General features: G+C 41.9%; 1 protein-coding gene across 7 annotated transcripts in view; it reads right to left on the reverse strand.

The window, feature by feature from the left end:
- IRF2 (interferon regulatory factor 2) overlaps nucleotides 1-15,411 on the reverse strand; it is a 66,415-nt gene that overhangs the window by 36,340 nt on the left and 14,664 nt on the right. For all 7 annotated transcript variants that reach the window (XM_032769327.2, XM_032769326.2, XM_075066398.1 and 4 more), the window contains exon 2: nucleotides 2,068-2,160. In XM_032769327.2, coding sequence (XP_032625218.1) covers nucleotides 2,068-2,154 — 87 coding nt within the window. In that variant the 5' untranslated portion in view covers nucleotides 2,155-2,160. The remainder of the gene's footprint in view (nucleotides 1-2,067; nucleotides 2,161-15,411) is intronic.

Raw genomic sequence — 15,411 nt, forward strand, 5'->3', positions numbered from 1 at the left:
GTGACCAGAACTGAATGCAGTATTCAAGGTCTGAGCGTACCATGAATTTATGTAGTAGCATTAAGATATTTTCTGTCTTTTTCTCTCTCTCTTTCCTAAAAGTTCCTAACATTGTTAGCTTTTTTGACTGCCACTGCACGTTGAGCAGATATGTTCAGAGAACTATCCACTATGACTCCAACTACTACTTCCTTGAGCGAGTAGTAACAGCTAATTTAAACCCAACATTGTGTATGTATAATTGGGATTATTTTTTCTAGTGTGCATCACTTTGCACTTAACATTGAAGATGTAGGTCATTTAATCTGGTATTCTGATCCTGGTAGCAGCCAATGCCTTCTGCTTTCAAATTCAAATTCAGAATATTTTATTAGCACAACATGGCCTGCCCAGTTGTGTGGTATGATATAATGGAACAAAGAATACGTTATGGCTCCTCTGCGCAAACAGCTTACGGCCAGAAGTGCCAGGGCAGATACCATTGTAACACCTTGATCTAGACAGAATAGTTGCAAATATAAACAACTCAACAGTGTGCCTTACAGTCTACCTTGATGTGCTTATGGGCTCTGAATTCACAGGACTGTCTGAACAAACACACTAAGGAGTCCACTAGCTCAATAGAGAGGTCTTCTCAGTGCAGAGCAAACAAAGCAAATAGGTTTTTTTGGTGCATTAAACAAGGATGTGAAACATAATATAGAAAATGCTACGACAGTATTGGGTTGAACAGTGGTATGCCTGCATCTGGAGTACTGTGCCCTGTATGGACAGTCTTGCTTTAAGAAAGATTCAGCGGAGAATGAACATTTCCAGAAATGGGCAATGAAGATGATCCTAGGTATGGAAGAAGTGACATATGACTGACTACAGACAGCAGAGGAGAAGATTCAGTAAGGACCAGAACATAGTATTCAAATTACAAAGGGAACTTTCAAAACTGATCAGTCCCTCCTTTTTACTGTGGCCCATAATACAAGAACTAGCACACTCAAGATTAGGAGGCAGCTAATTTGGGGACAGATAAAAGAAAATATTTATTTACCCAGCATAAAGTCACAGAATGTGAAATTGAATGGTGCAGGAGGCTACTGAGACAAAATATTATGGATGAATTTTAAAAAGTACCTGATAATTTTGTGACCACTAGCATTTACGGTTGTGCAAGCTATGATAAAAATAATAGAAGCTAAATATCATGCATCAGTTCAAAAGCACATCACAAACAACAAGTTACTACTGGAAACGATACCAAACTAACTGGATCACTGTCTGACCTTGAATGGCAAATCCTACATTTCTATACATCAGAACATGCCTTAATTACATGTATTTTCCATGCCTTTAAATGACAAATTAGCACACCATGGCTGAAAATAACTGACACGCGCTTTTATATGTGATAAATTAATATTTTTCATAGTAAGAATACATGTGATTTTACTTGGGTTTTTTTAGGCCTTACATTTATTTGAACTTTTTAAAAATTAGCTCAAGAAAACCATTTCTCTGATGTTCTGTGGCTTGATCCTATATTATTCTCTGAATATCTTAACCTCCCACTGAGAGTTCTGGGTAAGTACGGAATGCTAATTGCGACTTATATGGGAAAAGACACCCATTACTCTTCTAAGTTCTACCATACGGCCTGTAAAAATGAAATCAAGTAAGTACCCATGCTCCAAGCGGGGATCAGCATATCAGCTCAGGGGTTAATGCAGAATAGACTGTTAACAGTTCAGAAGAGCATTCTGCTCAAGTCCCACTGCAGCTGCTTGGCTCTGCACTTTGTTCCCAGCGTAAAGCAGTGGAGTTTCCATAGCACCTGCTCCCACAAAAGAAGACGGAGGAAGAAAAATGGTTTTTAAAAGAGTCACTGATCTGATGAGCAAAAATAGCTCCTCAAATCCTGAACGCGGGGCTAGAAGAACAGGTTCAGCAAGAACTGCTCACCTCTGTCTACCCTCATTGCTTTGCCTCATAGGAAACCATGAGAATTAGATCTGAGGAACCAAACCTCAGACGCTGCTACAGTTGATCTGTTTATCAAATACGTACAAATCTTACCTTATTTAGCCATTTTAACCCTGGTATTGTGTTTGAATTTATTTGGTCTTCCAGCCATGGACGCATCCGCATTCTTTCCACAGGCATCGTTACCTTAATAGAAGAAGATGAAGAAAACGAGGGACAGTGTTACAGGTACTTAACTGTGTAGTAGGCAGAAAATTAGACTTTTCTTTCTTAGTGATAACAGGCAAATTTGAATTGTTTATTTTAAAAGTGTGTGAACACAGGGCTGGTAAACAGCATCTTACTGACAGTCCTTGAGACTGATGTTCTGCTTATCCACTCATCAGCTCCAGCATAGACAGTAGCAGTGAAGCTTTCCCAGGCCTCAACTTTGATCTTGTGGCGGTATCACCTCTAAACTGAACGAACAGTTCAAACTCTTATTTAGTCAGTCCTCTATCCCTCTGGGAGGGCTCTTTCTGTAGTGTGGATACCTGTCCACCAGAGACTTGCCTGAGCCTCCCAACATGTTTTACATTGTAGCACAGTGTACTCCTGATTATCCAACTAGCATGGGGGATATGGATTTCACTTGAATAACTGGACGTTCAGATAATCAAGAGGGCAGGAGCCATTCAGCTGTGGGGTGGCCTCCCTCATGGGAGGGGGCTCTTCCTCACAGTCCTGGCTGGGGATGTCTGTTCTACCCTGCTCACTCACTCCTGTGACAGCGGGACTGCAGAGGGCTTCTGGCGCTGCCACAGGGCCAGTGACTCCCGATCCCCGCAGTCGCAAGGTGCAGGGGAAGGCTGTGATCCTGACAGGGCAGAGCAGAGACATCTGGCCAGGACTCTGTTCTGTCCTGCCAGGACCACAGCCTTCCCTGTACTTTCTGCCTGCAGGGATCAGATGTCACCATGCAGGTGCCATCCAGCAGCAAGGTGGCATCCTCCACTGCTGGCACCGGTGCTCTCTGCTCTATTATCCAAACCTCTGCATTATCCAAATCCCTCCTTTGTCCCCCTGCATGAGATGCATGCTGCAGAGAGCATGCGTCTCAAGTATCTCATGATGGAGGACAAAGAAGAGATTTGAATAATAGGGTTTTGTATAAATGGGAGAATACTGCAATTCACTGGGCAACCATCTGGTAGCAATTGTCACTGTACCTGAGGGCAAGCTGGGTTTCCCTGTCCCATTACCAACCCCTTGAGCCATCTAGTCCCTGATTTCTTTTGCAACCACTTTACAGTTTAAAATACATAGGAATCAGTGCTCTTCAAGCCTCTTGCCTGTATCTCACTGTAGCTGGTTTAGAGCCAAATTTGCTTCTCTCACACACCACACAAACTTGATGTTGTTTTATTGTTTGTACCTGTAAATTATTCACATCAGAGTACAAAGTCTTGAACCTGTTAAAGAAAACTTTAACCTATTCCAGGCATTTCTGAGGTGCCAATGACCATGAGATCTAGATACTAGATATAGATTTAAGAGTCACATTAAAACTGTTAAGGAGCCTGCAATCAATCACTTCCATGTTCAAAGACTTTTATTTGGGTTTTTTCACCCCAAATTCCTCCCCTTTTTCTGTTTGCTCTTTATGTCAAAAGGGAAAGAACTTTACATTACTTCCAGCTTCCCTACTCTGCTATTGTGCTGTACTTCATCACACTTTTAAAGGGGCCAGAGCCACATATTTGAAAGTGGACAGCAATCGGATTAGTGTAAATGGGTTTGTTCTTTTTCCTATGGGATTACAAATATCAGGCTGACTAACAATTAAGGTTTCCTCTCACTGCCCAAAGGAGATATGTTTACTGAAACCACCAGGGAATTACATTTAAAATCTGAGGGCAAAATATGGCTTTTTAAAATGTTTAGCAAACAAAAAGGCAAATTTATAACAAGCATGATCACCATCAGCTCTTAGCAAACATACTGCCTCATTTTATTACCTTGGAAGGGCTGGGTAGAGCAAGCCACAAAATGTTTCAACCTCAGCCTTCTTTATAGTCACTAACTACAATGACTAAGAACTTCAAAATAACATAGAAAATTAGTAACTGCTTAACCCTGTCAGCTTCAGATATGAAAAAAATAACCAAAGAATAACCAGAAACTGACCACAGCCAAATCCATGCAAAAAGTTTCAGTCTTCGTGTCAGAGACCTGCCAACAAAGCTGGCATGTGAGTCACAGCAAAGTAGGCTTGCCTGCTCTCATGGTATGGTGCTTTGAGAAATGTCTGCAGAACAGGAACAGTATCTCTGAGTTCACGTAGAATTCAGACCCAGGAAACACTACGTATGTATCTTAAGCTATGCTCAGGGCTGATTCACTGAATCCTCTGTGACAGAAATGACAGAACTGTTTGGACTGAACCCTAAATGCAGTATCTAGCTTTCCCGCAAGTCAACTGCATGTTTTGTTTATACATCAGAGACAAGATGCAGCCCAGGAGAGCCTTAAAAGTAGCCCCCTTACAGACACCATCTCCTCAAAACTGCAGCATGACAAAAGTTGAGCAACTGAAACTTTCTGTTGCTGGTGAACTCAACCAACCGCATTTTCTATTAATCTGTCAAGGAAGATACAAGCACAAGCAAATATTGTGGTTGGGTGCATTTCTTCTTGTAAACTATGTAAATATATCCTGGCAAGGTGCAATGCAGCCTTCAGTGTTCCAGGCTTGGGCACTGAAGCTCAGCAAGAGGACATATTGTATATATTTGCGTAAAAGCCAAAATATCCAGGACAAAAATTGCAGGCCTACTTATGGGGAACTAATTAGTTAAGAGGCAAAGAGGAGGGAGCCTATCAGCATCCTCAAGGGAGCAGCAGCTAATTCCACTTGAAGTGCTCAGCCAGCGGCCTGGTAATACAGTGAGCTCCCCCTTCGGTCTAGCCAGGAGAAGAGATCCCACTGCCAACACTACTGCTCAAGAGAAGCTGGTCTTGCGTGGGATGGAAGTGCAGAGTTGTGTGGCTCTCTCTTTTCTCTCATCGAGATGGATGCCCCCAGGGGGGTCTCCCTGCTTTTCCTCTGCAGGTACAGTGCTCACTCCTCTTCTCCGGACTAGGGATCTTCCAAGGCAGAACTCTATCTGCTGTTGGTAGCATATACAGTATCAAGTATATAAGGGCACACCCACTCGGTCTAATCAAAGGTCTTTAGGAGAGAGGATTTAAGGCCTATTTATTTCAAAACAAAAACTAAAATACCAAAACCCTCTAAATAATGTCCAGTTGGAGGAGATTGTGGGCATTGCCTGGGATACATTTCTGCAGAGGAGCAAGCACAGGCACTATTAAAGTTCTGTTAACCAAAATATATACGAGCCCAGGCAATGCTCTCAGAGGCAATGTTCAGAGTTCTGCTATAGAAAACAAAGCTGTAACATTTTCAGAAACATCTCCAGGCAGTTCTTTCTCAGAACCAGAACACTGACCACATCTGATATGACAGAATGTTGTGGTTTCTAAAACAGCTGCATGTCCACCACTCCTTTACACAAAAAGTACAGTATTAACACAGGATTAATTTAGCTCAGGTAACAAATAATTTAAATATAGAAAAATTACACTAAGGAATTGGTACTGGTGCATAGTTAGAGTGGAAAACAAAATCAGGAAATGTAAAAGTTAAGTTTCTACTGTAATGTGAACTAGGCCATAAAATGTCATTTTGTGTTCCTGTTTTTCTTGTTAAATGTATAGTTTGAAATAATTCTGTTTATGTTATGTGCATACCATAGAAATAGTCAGGATATGCAACTCAGCTAAATTAACAATGCAGTAAGAAACTTAACCTTACCAGTAAGTAATTAATCTATAGTAGGAATTTGCGGAAAATCCCTAATATAAAATTCTATATCCGAGAAATGATAGAACACTAGACACATTCTCCTCTTCCAACAGGTACCTCTCTTCGTGATGACAAAGTAACTTCATGGCATCTCATAGGGGGAGGCTGGGTGTTTTTAGAGAAGAGTCCATAAGTCTGCAATTTGCTTCCCCCGTAAGTGTCAGAGCCTGTATTTGGGGGCCTTTAGTTCACGCTGCAAAGCTTCATCTCTTCTCCAACCCTCTCTCTGTATTTTTGTTTTATTATTTATTTTTTTGTACATGCGCCTAGAGCTTCCAATGGGAGCGCTTTAAAGCCAATCAATAAAGAATGGGAAAGCCACTTTGTGTCATTTAGGTAATTAAAGAATGCTAAGAACTTTGAAATCCTTCAGTGAAAGCAGCATAGAAGTGGAAAGTACATTGCCTGTCATAGCTCCAGCCTGGCCTCACCCCTCATTGGAATATATCAGTTTCAAAACAAAGAAATAAAAACCAGGAACTAACACAAGGCCTATGTAACACCCTGGCAAGTTCTTTCACTCTAGCCTTTCCCATGCCATCCCTCCGCACCCAGCCTTTCTTTAGTATTTGCACTGTAAATAGAGCAGACAAGAGATCTGTTTCACACTTTACACTAAATTTAAGGACTCAGAGCCGAATTTACGAAGTATTCAGGCACCTAAAAATGAAGAGGGGTTTACAAAAGCACCCATGTACCTAACTCTCAATGATTTCAAGTCCCATTGGATCCACTTCAAGTCAGTGGGAGTTAGGCATCCAAGTCTCTTGGGTGCTTTTGAAAATCCCTCTAGGTGCCTATCTGCATCCTTAGGCGCCTAAATACCTTTGTACATCTGGCCCCTGAGAGCTCAAGCCACCTGTCAGAAAAAGCTTCCAGCCAATTTGTTGGCTCAGTTGGTACCACCTGGCACTGCTATGGGGGAGACAAGCTGGAGTACAATCTTATTCTTAATATGCTCAGGTTGACAACTGGAAGCAGGAATGTTAAGACACATGATGGTCTCAAACTTGGCCTATATTGACCTTTAGCATCCCATTGCAACAGGATAGGGAAATGCTGTACACATTCACATGGCCCCATGTTTCAAACAAACTTTTTGAAATGGTGTTGAAAACACTGTTTGTTTTCTAGTTTATACCTATAATGGGAAGGCCATTGCCAACGACCACAGTCAGCAACAGGTCCGCTTTGTACATGGGGTCCAACAAAGCAGGTTTTTAACCCATGCCTCAATGGGATGGCCCATGTATAAGTGAAAGAAGAATTTGGCTCACCTTTTGGGATCTTAAATTTTATAAAAGTGCTTCCCCTTGCTAACCAATCCATCCAAGAATTTTTGTTTTAAAGAACCAGAATTCTGACCCATATCTCACTTCTTCTAAGGGTACGTCTACACTACCCGCAGCATCGGCAGGTACTGATCGATCTATCGGGGATTGATTTATCGCATCTAATGTAGACACAATAAAAATCAATCCCCAATTGCTCTGCCGTCGACTCCGGATCTCCACCATGGCGAGAGAGAGAAGTGGAGTCGACGGGGGAGTGGCAGCGGTCGACTCGCCACTGTCCTCACGGCCAGGTAAATCGACCTAAGATATGCTATTCATGTAGCTGAAATTGTGTATCTTAAGTCGACACCCCCAGTGTAGACCTAGCCTAAGTGTATTAAAGCTGCTGGCTCTGAAAATACAATTCTCTTTTCTTTCCTCCATCTCTCACCCAACTCTACCCTAAAGGGACTCAATAATAGGCTAGTCTTTTGTCTTCTCAGTGCTGAGATTCAAGAATTTCATATATTAATGGGTATTTATAAAATACAGACATTTAACTTGCTCATTTAAAATAATTAGCCACGGCAGCAGGCCATGACATGCAATGAGCAACACAGTGTGTGACCTCCTATTTTACAAGCTGATTATTTTGACCATTGCTTGAAGGCTCACATAGTTTGACAATACTGCTAGATCTTTACAGTCTAGTCGGTCTTTCAAACAACTGTCAAATACAGTTACAGCTAGACACAACTAACACACACATGTCCGCACTTGAAACAGCCAATCCTGTATGCCTGACTCAGACAAAATTGCCAAAGAAGTCAGTAGTTTTGTTTGAGTCAGGCCTGTGGGATCAGGTCGTTTGTTGATAGAAGGCCAGTCTATAGCACAGTTTCTGCTAGCACAGATTATTTTTAAAAATGAAATTCCTGTCCACACTGAAATCATAACAGCAAAAACCGGTGGTTGGTTAAACATGACAGCAGAGTCAATTTTTTAACGTAGACGGGGCTTAAGAAAACAGTTTTCTCCGGTGACCACAAAGTGGCTTCAAAGGTGTAAGTGAGAGCAGGTGTAAATGAGTGCTGTATTTTCCTGCATGGTCATGCTAAGATCGTTAAGAACATTGTTATCTCTAGATAGTTCTGGGGACAGCTGTACCTATGATTTCACTGAAAAAGTGCAGCTCTGTTGACAACAGCATTGTACTCATTTTGCTTGGTATATTTCTGTGCAAAGCTGGTCTTCCTCCAAGGCCTTAACAGATGATAGTCCCATCAGTTTTATTTTCTAGCTCTTCTGAGAAAACCTCCCTCTTTAAAGACAAACTAAACAATAAAAAGGTAAGATGGCTAAGTTCTTGTCAATTTATGTTTTCACATCTCCTCTCTCTTGCCCAATGAGAGCTTGTTGGCTTTCCTTCCTTCTTGATTAAAACCTTCATGGAAAAATCAAGAGACCAACCTGTTAACTAGCACATACTCAACAATATTAGCACCACACGGAAAGTGTGACCTCTACGGTTGAAGATCTCCACACCAGAACTAGAGCAGAAGTAGAAAGAAAGTGAAACTAACGTACAGCATACATTAGCTCTGAACAATAAGATATTCCAATCCCATCAGTTTCATTTTTTGTTTGTTAGCAACTGGATAAGATGCATTTAACTGGAAACACTGCAACAATAATTGAAAGGCACAATTGATACACCTCTTCTCTTTTGTCCTCCCAGGTTAACTTATTATCTTTTCAAGTACATAAAAGGTACAAGGAGGAGGGAGAATTCTTCTTCTTAACCTCTGAGGACAGGACAAGAAGCAATGGGCTTAAATTACAGCAATGGAGGTTTAGGTTGGACATTAGGAAAAACTTCCTGACAGGGTGGTTAAGCTCTGAAATGAATTGTCTCGGGAGGTTGTGGAATCTCCATCACTGGAGATTTTTAAGAACAGGTTAGACAACACCTGTCAGGGATGGTCTAGATAATACTTAGTCCTGCCATGAGTGCAGGGGACTGGACGAGATTCTAGTTTTTTGATTCTATGATTAAGTTGCTGCACTTCTCTAAAGGTAAAAAATTTGCAAGTTTCCTACTCCTCTCAGTGCAAAATTTAGCTGTTTTAGGCTTCATCTATACAACCAGCTTATGTTGATATAACTACATCACTTAGGGATGTGGAAAATCCCAAGTGATGCAGTTATACTGGGTGAACTTATGGTGCAGAAGTGCTATGTTGACAAGAAGGCTCCTCCTGACAACATAGCTACTGACTTAGCTTCTCTTGGTGTAGGTTCTCCACCAAGAGAAGCTCCCCCTTTAGCACAGGTAACATCTTCATTAAGCACTACAGCTGCACTACTGCAGTGCTGTAAATGTAGGCACACCTTAAGAAGCTTGTTGAGATCTGAAAAAATTGTAAATGGTTCAAGAGAGGTAGTTAAAGAGGGACACCCTCAGGAGTCCACCAGCTTTGAAAAAACCCTACTCTTCAGGGAAGATGTATAGAGCTTTGTGGGAGAAATATTTTTCTATCACAGATTCCACACATACAAAAAGAACTAAATATATTAAAAGAGTGAGATGTATTTTATAACTTTATTAGCTGATATTCTTTTTAGCGCTTCCCTCATTTTAAGATGTAGATTCACTTCATAAGCATATAAACCACCCTGTGTGACCAGACAGATATGCGGAGATAAGTCCACACTGTTACTTATAGGATTCAGGAAATTTGGGTCTGTGTTTGTCCATGTTCTGGGACTGTTCCAAGGTGGAAAGGAGCACTGATCCTATTTTAAGGACCATCGCTTCAATGAAAATTCTGCCCATTGATCACAAACTTGATCCTGCTTAGATACAGAAACATGTGTCCCAAGCATCTTTTAAAACAGTCGACTGAGAACGCCCCAGTCCTGCAAAGATTTATACACATTCTGGACTTTATGTACTACAAGTAGTTCCATCAATGGGGCACTCAGACCAGAGGGGAACTGTCCAAATGTTTGGAAATTAAGAATTCAGGAAGGATGAATCTGGGAAGCCTCAGGACTGGAAGGGATGTTGGCCTCACCCAGCAAAGAGTAACTGGGCTAGTGAGAGTCAGGGTGAGATCTTATGTCTGCAGGCTCGTTACTGGTGTCAAGGAAGTGAAATATATATATGCACAGCACCCAAAGTTACAGAGCAGGCAGTGACAGAACCCCTTACTAGTCCCCAAAACAGAGTCACATAGTCATTACAAAAGTTGCACTCCAATATCAGCGAACTGAGGTTCACACTCTAAATACTTGCTAAACAGACCCTAATGGGGATTCAATTGTGGAGGGAGCAAGTACAAGCTTAAAGTTTATTATTCTCTTTTGTTTATTTTGGGTTAAGAGAGGTATAACCAGGAAAGGGGGAAATGAGCCAGAGAGAGTCCTTGGACGCAATGGATAAAAAACAACTTGGGAGCTTATGTTCACAATATAGTTTACCCCACGAGGGGAAATCAGTAGAGGATCTAAGAACCATGCTCACTGAGCATTTTAAGCAGAAGCAGGAGGGTACAAATGGAGATGAACCAGAGTTGGGACACCAATCAAACCTTAATCCCCTCCCTTGAAGGAACTGGTGCTCAGGTACAGCTGATTAAATTGCGGCTCACTGGGGGAAGGAGGCATATGAGTACCAGGTGCAGACGGCTCAGACTCCAAGAGAAGGCAGTCATCAACAAGGCAGAGGAGCAGCAAATGGAATCGATCCATACAACCAAGGCTAACAAGGAGGCAGAGGAGCAACCCACCAGCAACAAACGGCAGTGACCGAAGCAGAAGAGAGCACATACAAGCAGAAAATGGAGACAGAAGAAATGCAGCTCAGAGTACTGGAGCAGCAAAAAGGTATTTCACAAAGCCTGGGTAATCCCTGCCAGAACTCACTCAGCTGGGACAGACTGTGTCCACATTTTAAGAACTGCATACAAGACTGCAAACTGCATAGAATATTTTACTGCTTTTGAAATATATGCCAGGCCAATGGTATCCCTATTGGGAAACGAATGCCTGTACTGGCTCCCAAAATTTCAGGTATAGCTTTCCAAGTCTTTACTGGCATGGGCCGGGGGGAGCCACAAACTATGATAAATATAAGGAAACTATATTGTCAAGGTTTCAACTTACTCCAGAATCATACCATGTTCACCAACCTAAAGACACATGATAATATCAGTCATGAGGAGTGTATGAGTAAAATGTGTGATTTTATGAAAAAATGGGTAAAATGTAAAAGGACAGAAGGGGATTATGGGAAATTGTTTCATTTGTTTACCCAAGAACATTTCTTTAATGCTTTCTCAGATGAAATCAGAGCTGCCATATGGGAAAAGTCTCCTGATAAAATGCAGGTGGCTGCTTGGGCTGTTGATTTGCATGCTCAGGGCCAGAATGGGTATTGAACGAAAGCCCCAAAGGGAAGGGCAAAGGCGCTGTGTAAAAGTGAGTCCCCAAATTGTTTATGAAAGCAAGAAGTGGGAAAGTGAGGCCAAATATATCCCAACAGGCACCCACCCAGTAATCCCAGTTACAAACCTCTGACCAAGGCCCAAGAAAATGTTGTATGTGTAACCCTACTGAACTTTACATTGAGAGATATTGCCCCAAACCCATCCTCCCCAAGTTAACACAGCTCTGATGATCTCAGGACACACAGAGGACACTGAGGGGGGTATACGGTCAGAACCCATGGAGGTACACAGAATGTTCATCCATTCTGGCCACTGGACATCTAGGAGTAGAGAGGATATTTGAAAGGCTTCAGGAAAATTTTCATTGCCCTGGTATAAACCTAGAAGGAATACTGTCAGTCTTGTGACTTGTACCAAAAGTGGAAAAAGACTCTAGGTTTGCGCAAAGCCTCACTGCAACCATTACCTGTAATTGGAGAAGCATTCCAAAGGGTTGGTAGGGACATTACTGGTCCACTCCCTAAGATAGTGGTTCTCAGCCTTTTGAGACTACTATACCCCTTTCAGGAGTCTGATTTGTCTCGCGTACCCCCAAGTTTCACCTCACTTTAAAACCACTTGCTTAAAAAATCAGACCTAAAAATACAAAAAAGTGTCATAGCCACACTATTACTGAAATATTGCTCACATTCTCATTTTTACCATAGAATTCTAAAATTAATCAATTGGAATATAAATATTGTATTTACATTTCAGCATATAGTATATAGAGCAGTATAAACAAGTTGTTGTTGGTATGAAATTTTAGTTTGTATTGACTTTGCTCGTGCTTTTTATGTGGAATGTTGTAAAAGTAGGTGAAATATCTACATGAGTTGATATACCCCCTGGAAAACCTCTGTGCACCCCAGGGGTTCACATACCCCTGGTTAAAAAACACTGCCTTAAACCATCCCAAAATGGGAATAAGTATATATTGGCAGTAGCTGACTTCACCAGCAGATACCCAGAGGCAGTGGCCCTAGCTTAAATAGAAGCAGAAACTGGCAAGTGCACTCGTTTCCATAATTAGTAGGGTGCATTTTCAAATAGAAATACTGCCAGATTGGGGGTCAAATTTCATGACCCACATATTCTCTGAACTGTGGAAAATTAAAGTCTGCCCTATATCACCCAGAAACAAATGGGTTAGTTGAAAGATTTCATGGGACATTTAAATCCATGCTAACAATGTCTATAGACAGGAAGGCAAGGGACTGGGGTATGCTACTGCCTTCCCTATTGTTTGCTTACAGAAAGGTACCCCAAGAATTGACAGGGTTTTCCCCATTCAACCTCCTATACAGAAGGAAGGTCACAGGCCCCCTAGATCTGGTCAGAAATTTGTGAGAAGGTAACATTGACTCTGAAGGGGAACAAGTGAATGAACTGGAATCTAAATTCAGAGCAGAGCTAAAAACCAGTATGGAGGTGGTACAGCATAATCTTGAAAAAAGCCAAGCTGTACAAAAAGCTGTATGACAAAAAAGCAAGTGAATGAGCCTTTGATGCAGGTGATTTAGTTCTGGTATAAGCCCCTGTGTAAAGCATAAAATGCAGAACTCCCAGGAGGGTCCTCTGAGGAGATAGAGAGACTAAGGGTATGTCTACACTGGAAACTTCAAAGCGCTCCCATGGGAGCGTGAGAGTCTGGTAATCCACCTCCATGAGGGGATAAGCTCTGAGCGCGTGGCTCCCAGCGCTCAAGAGCCTGTCTACACTAGTGCTTTAAAGCACTCAGACTTGCTGCACTCACCGAGGTGATTTTTCACACCTCTGATCCAGCAAGTTAGAGAGCTATAAAATGTAAGTATAGACAAGCCCTAAGTCAGTGGTTCTCAAACTTTTGTACTGGTGACCCCTTTCACATAGCAAGCTTCTGAGTGCGACCCCCCCTTAAATATATAAAAAAGTGTTTTTAATTTATAACGCCATTATGAATGCTGGAGGCAAAGCAGGGTTTAGGGTGGAGGCTGACAGCTCATTACCCCTCAGGTAATAGCCTCCTGACCCCCTGAGGGGTCCCAATCCCCAGTTTGAGACCCCTGCCCTAAGTGAAATCGCTTGCAATGTATAGAAACCCTATAGCCAGAGTGTACCCCAATCTGTACATATTAACTGACTGAACATTTACTATAACAGAGAGGCTTATGGCAAATGTAATATGCTACACAGATGAGGACTACAGAGCATTGCCTCTCCTACATGTATTCTCTGAGAGTCAGGGGAAGACCCCTAAGAGTAGGTCTATACAGCAAAGAAAAACTCCTGGCTGGCCCATGCCAGTCCACTTGGACTGGAACTGCAGGGCTGTTTCATTGCTGTGTAGACTTCCAGGCTTGGGTCAAAGCCCAGGCTCTAGGACACTAGGATCCTGCATTTGTTACCAATTTTTGACTTTCTGAGTTTAAGGTACTACCCTTCAGATTAAGTGAATGCAGGACCCACACCCTTAAAGCTGATCAAGCAGGTGCTACATGGGTTCTAGGAGTTTTCACTCCACTGTAGATGATATTGCTATACATAACACCACCTAGGAGTAACACAAAACATGTGGCAAGGGTGTTGAAAAGCCTCAGGGGTGCAGGTCTCACAATCAAGGTGTCAAAGTGTACAGCTGGGCAGCAAATACCTCTTACCTGGGTCATTGGACAGGTGGAGCCCAAATCCACCCAGATCCCCTGAAATAGTAAACTACTGTGAATTGGCCTGTCCTTAAAACTAAAAAACAGATTCAATCATTTATAAGTCTAGTTAACTATTACCAAAAATTTGTGGGCAGTTCCACTGACGTTGTTGCTCCTATTACAAGACTATACCAGAAAAAGTGGCTTGGTCAGGTGCCTGTCAAAAGGGTTTTGATAACAGCAAAAGAAATTGTATCAAAGACACCCGTCTTGGCCAGTCCAGGGTTTTGTTTTGTTTTGTAAATTTATTGTGTAGTGATGCATCCAACACAGGCTTCAGAGTTCTATTAATGGAAATGGGACGATAACAAGAAACACCCACAGTTTTTTTGCTTAGAAATGGAGTCTCCCACTGGACAGAATTATTCTAATAGAAAAGTAGTGTTATGCTATTGCATGTGCCGTAAAACTACTCAGACCCTCTCTCTTCAATAGGCAGATCACAGTGTTAACAAATCATTCACTATTAGTATGGCTCCATCGAACAAAAACTTCAGATTGCTATGATGGAGTATAGTTTTGCAGGCATATGATATGCAGATTAAACATATTGAGGGGTTGGAGAACAAGGCATGATGCCCTATCTGGAAAAAGAGGGTGTAGTAGAAGTGAAGTTTACATCATGGTCAGTGAGCATCAGACTCACCGGGGGGGTGGGGGGGAGTGCAACAATCAACTCCAGACACCCCAAAGGGAAAACATGTTTAAACCCCAAAAATGAGCAGTTAAACCAACTGATTGCATAGCATACTATATTATTGTTATACCAAGTAAGGTCTTCTATGAAAACATGTAATGTTCTGAACTTGATCAGTCATTATGAGATACGTATACAGACTGAGGTTATGAATCCATGTATAGGTGTATATAGAAAATTGTACTCTGAATTTATACTCAAAAATCCACTAAACTTCACAGCAGGGGGGTGAGCAGTCAAGCGGGGAGAGGCACCTCCCAAGACAGGGATTTACACAAAACTTGCTTTAAGTAACGATCCATTGTCCAGCCCAGGAAGACAATGATGGACCATTAGAGTTAATAGGAAGACACTGAGACATCAAAAGGGAATTTCCCCACTC

The sequence above is a fragment of the Chelonoidis abingdonii genome, chromosome 5 (assembly GCF_003597395.2).
Source record: "Chelonoidis abingdonii isolate Lonesome George chromosome 5, CheloAbing_2.0, whole genome shotgun sequence".
Classification (NCBI taxonomy): domain Eukaryota; kingdom Metazoa; phylum Chordata; order Testudines; family Testudinidae; genus Chelonoidis; species Chelonoidis abingdonii.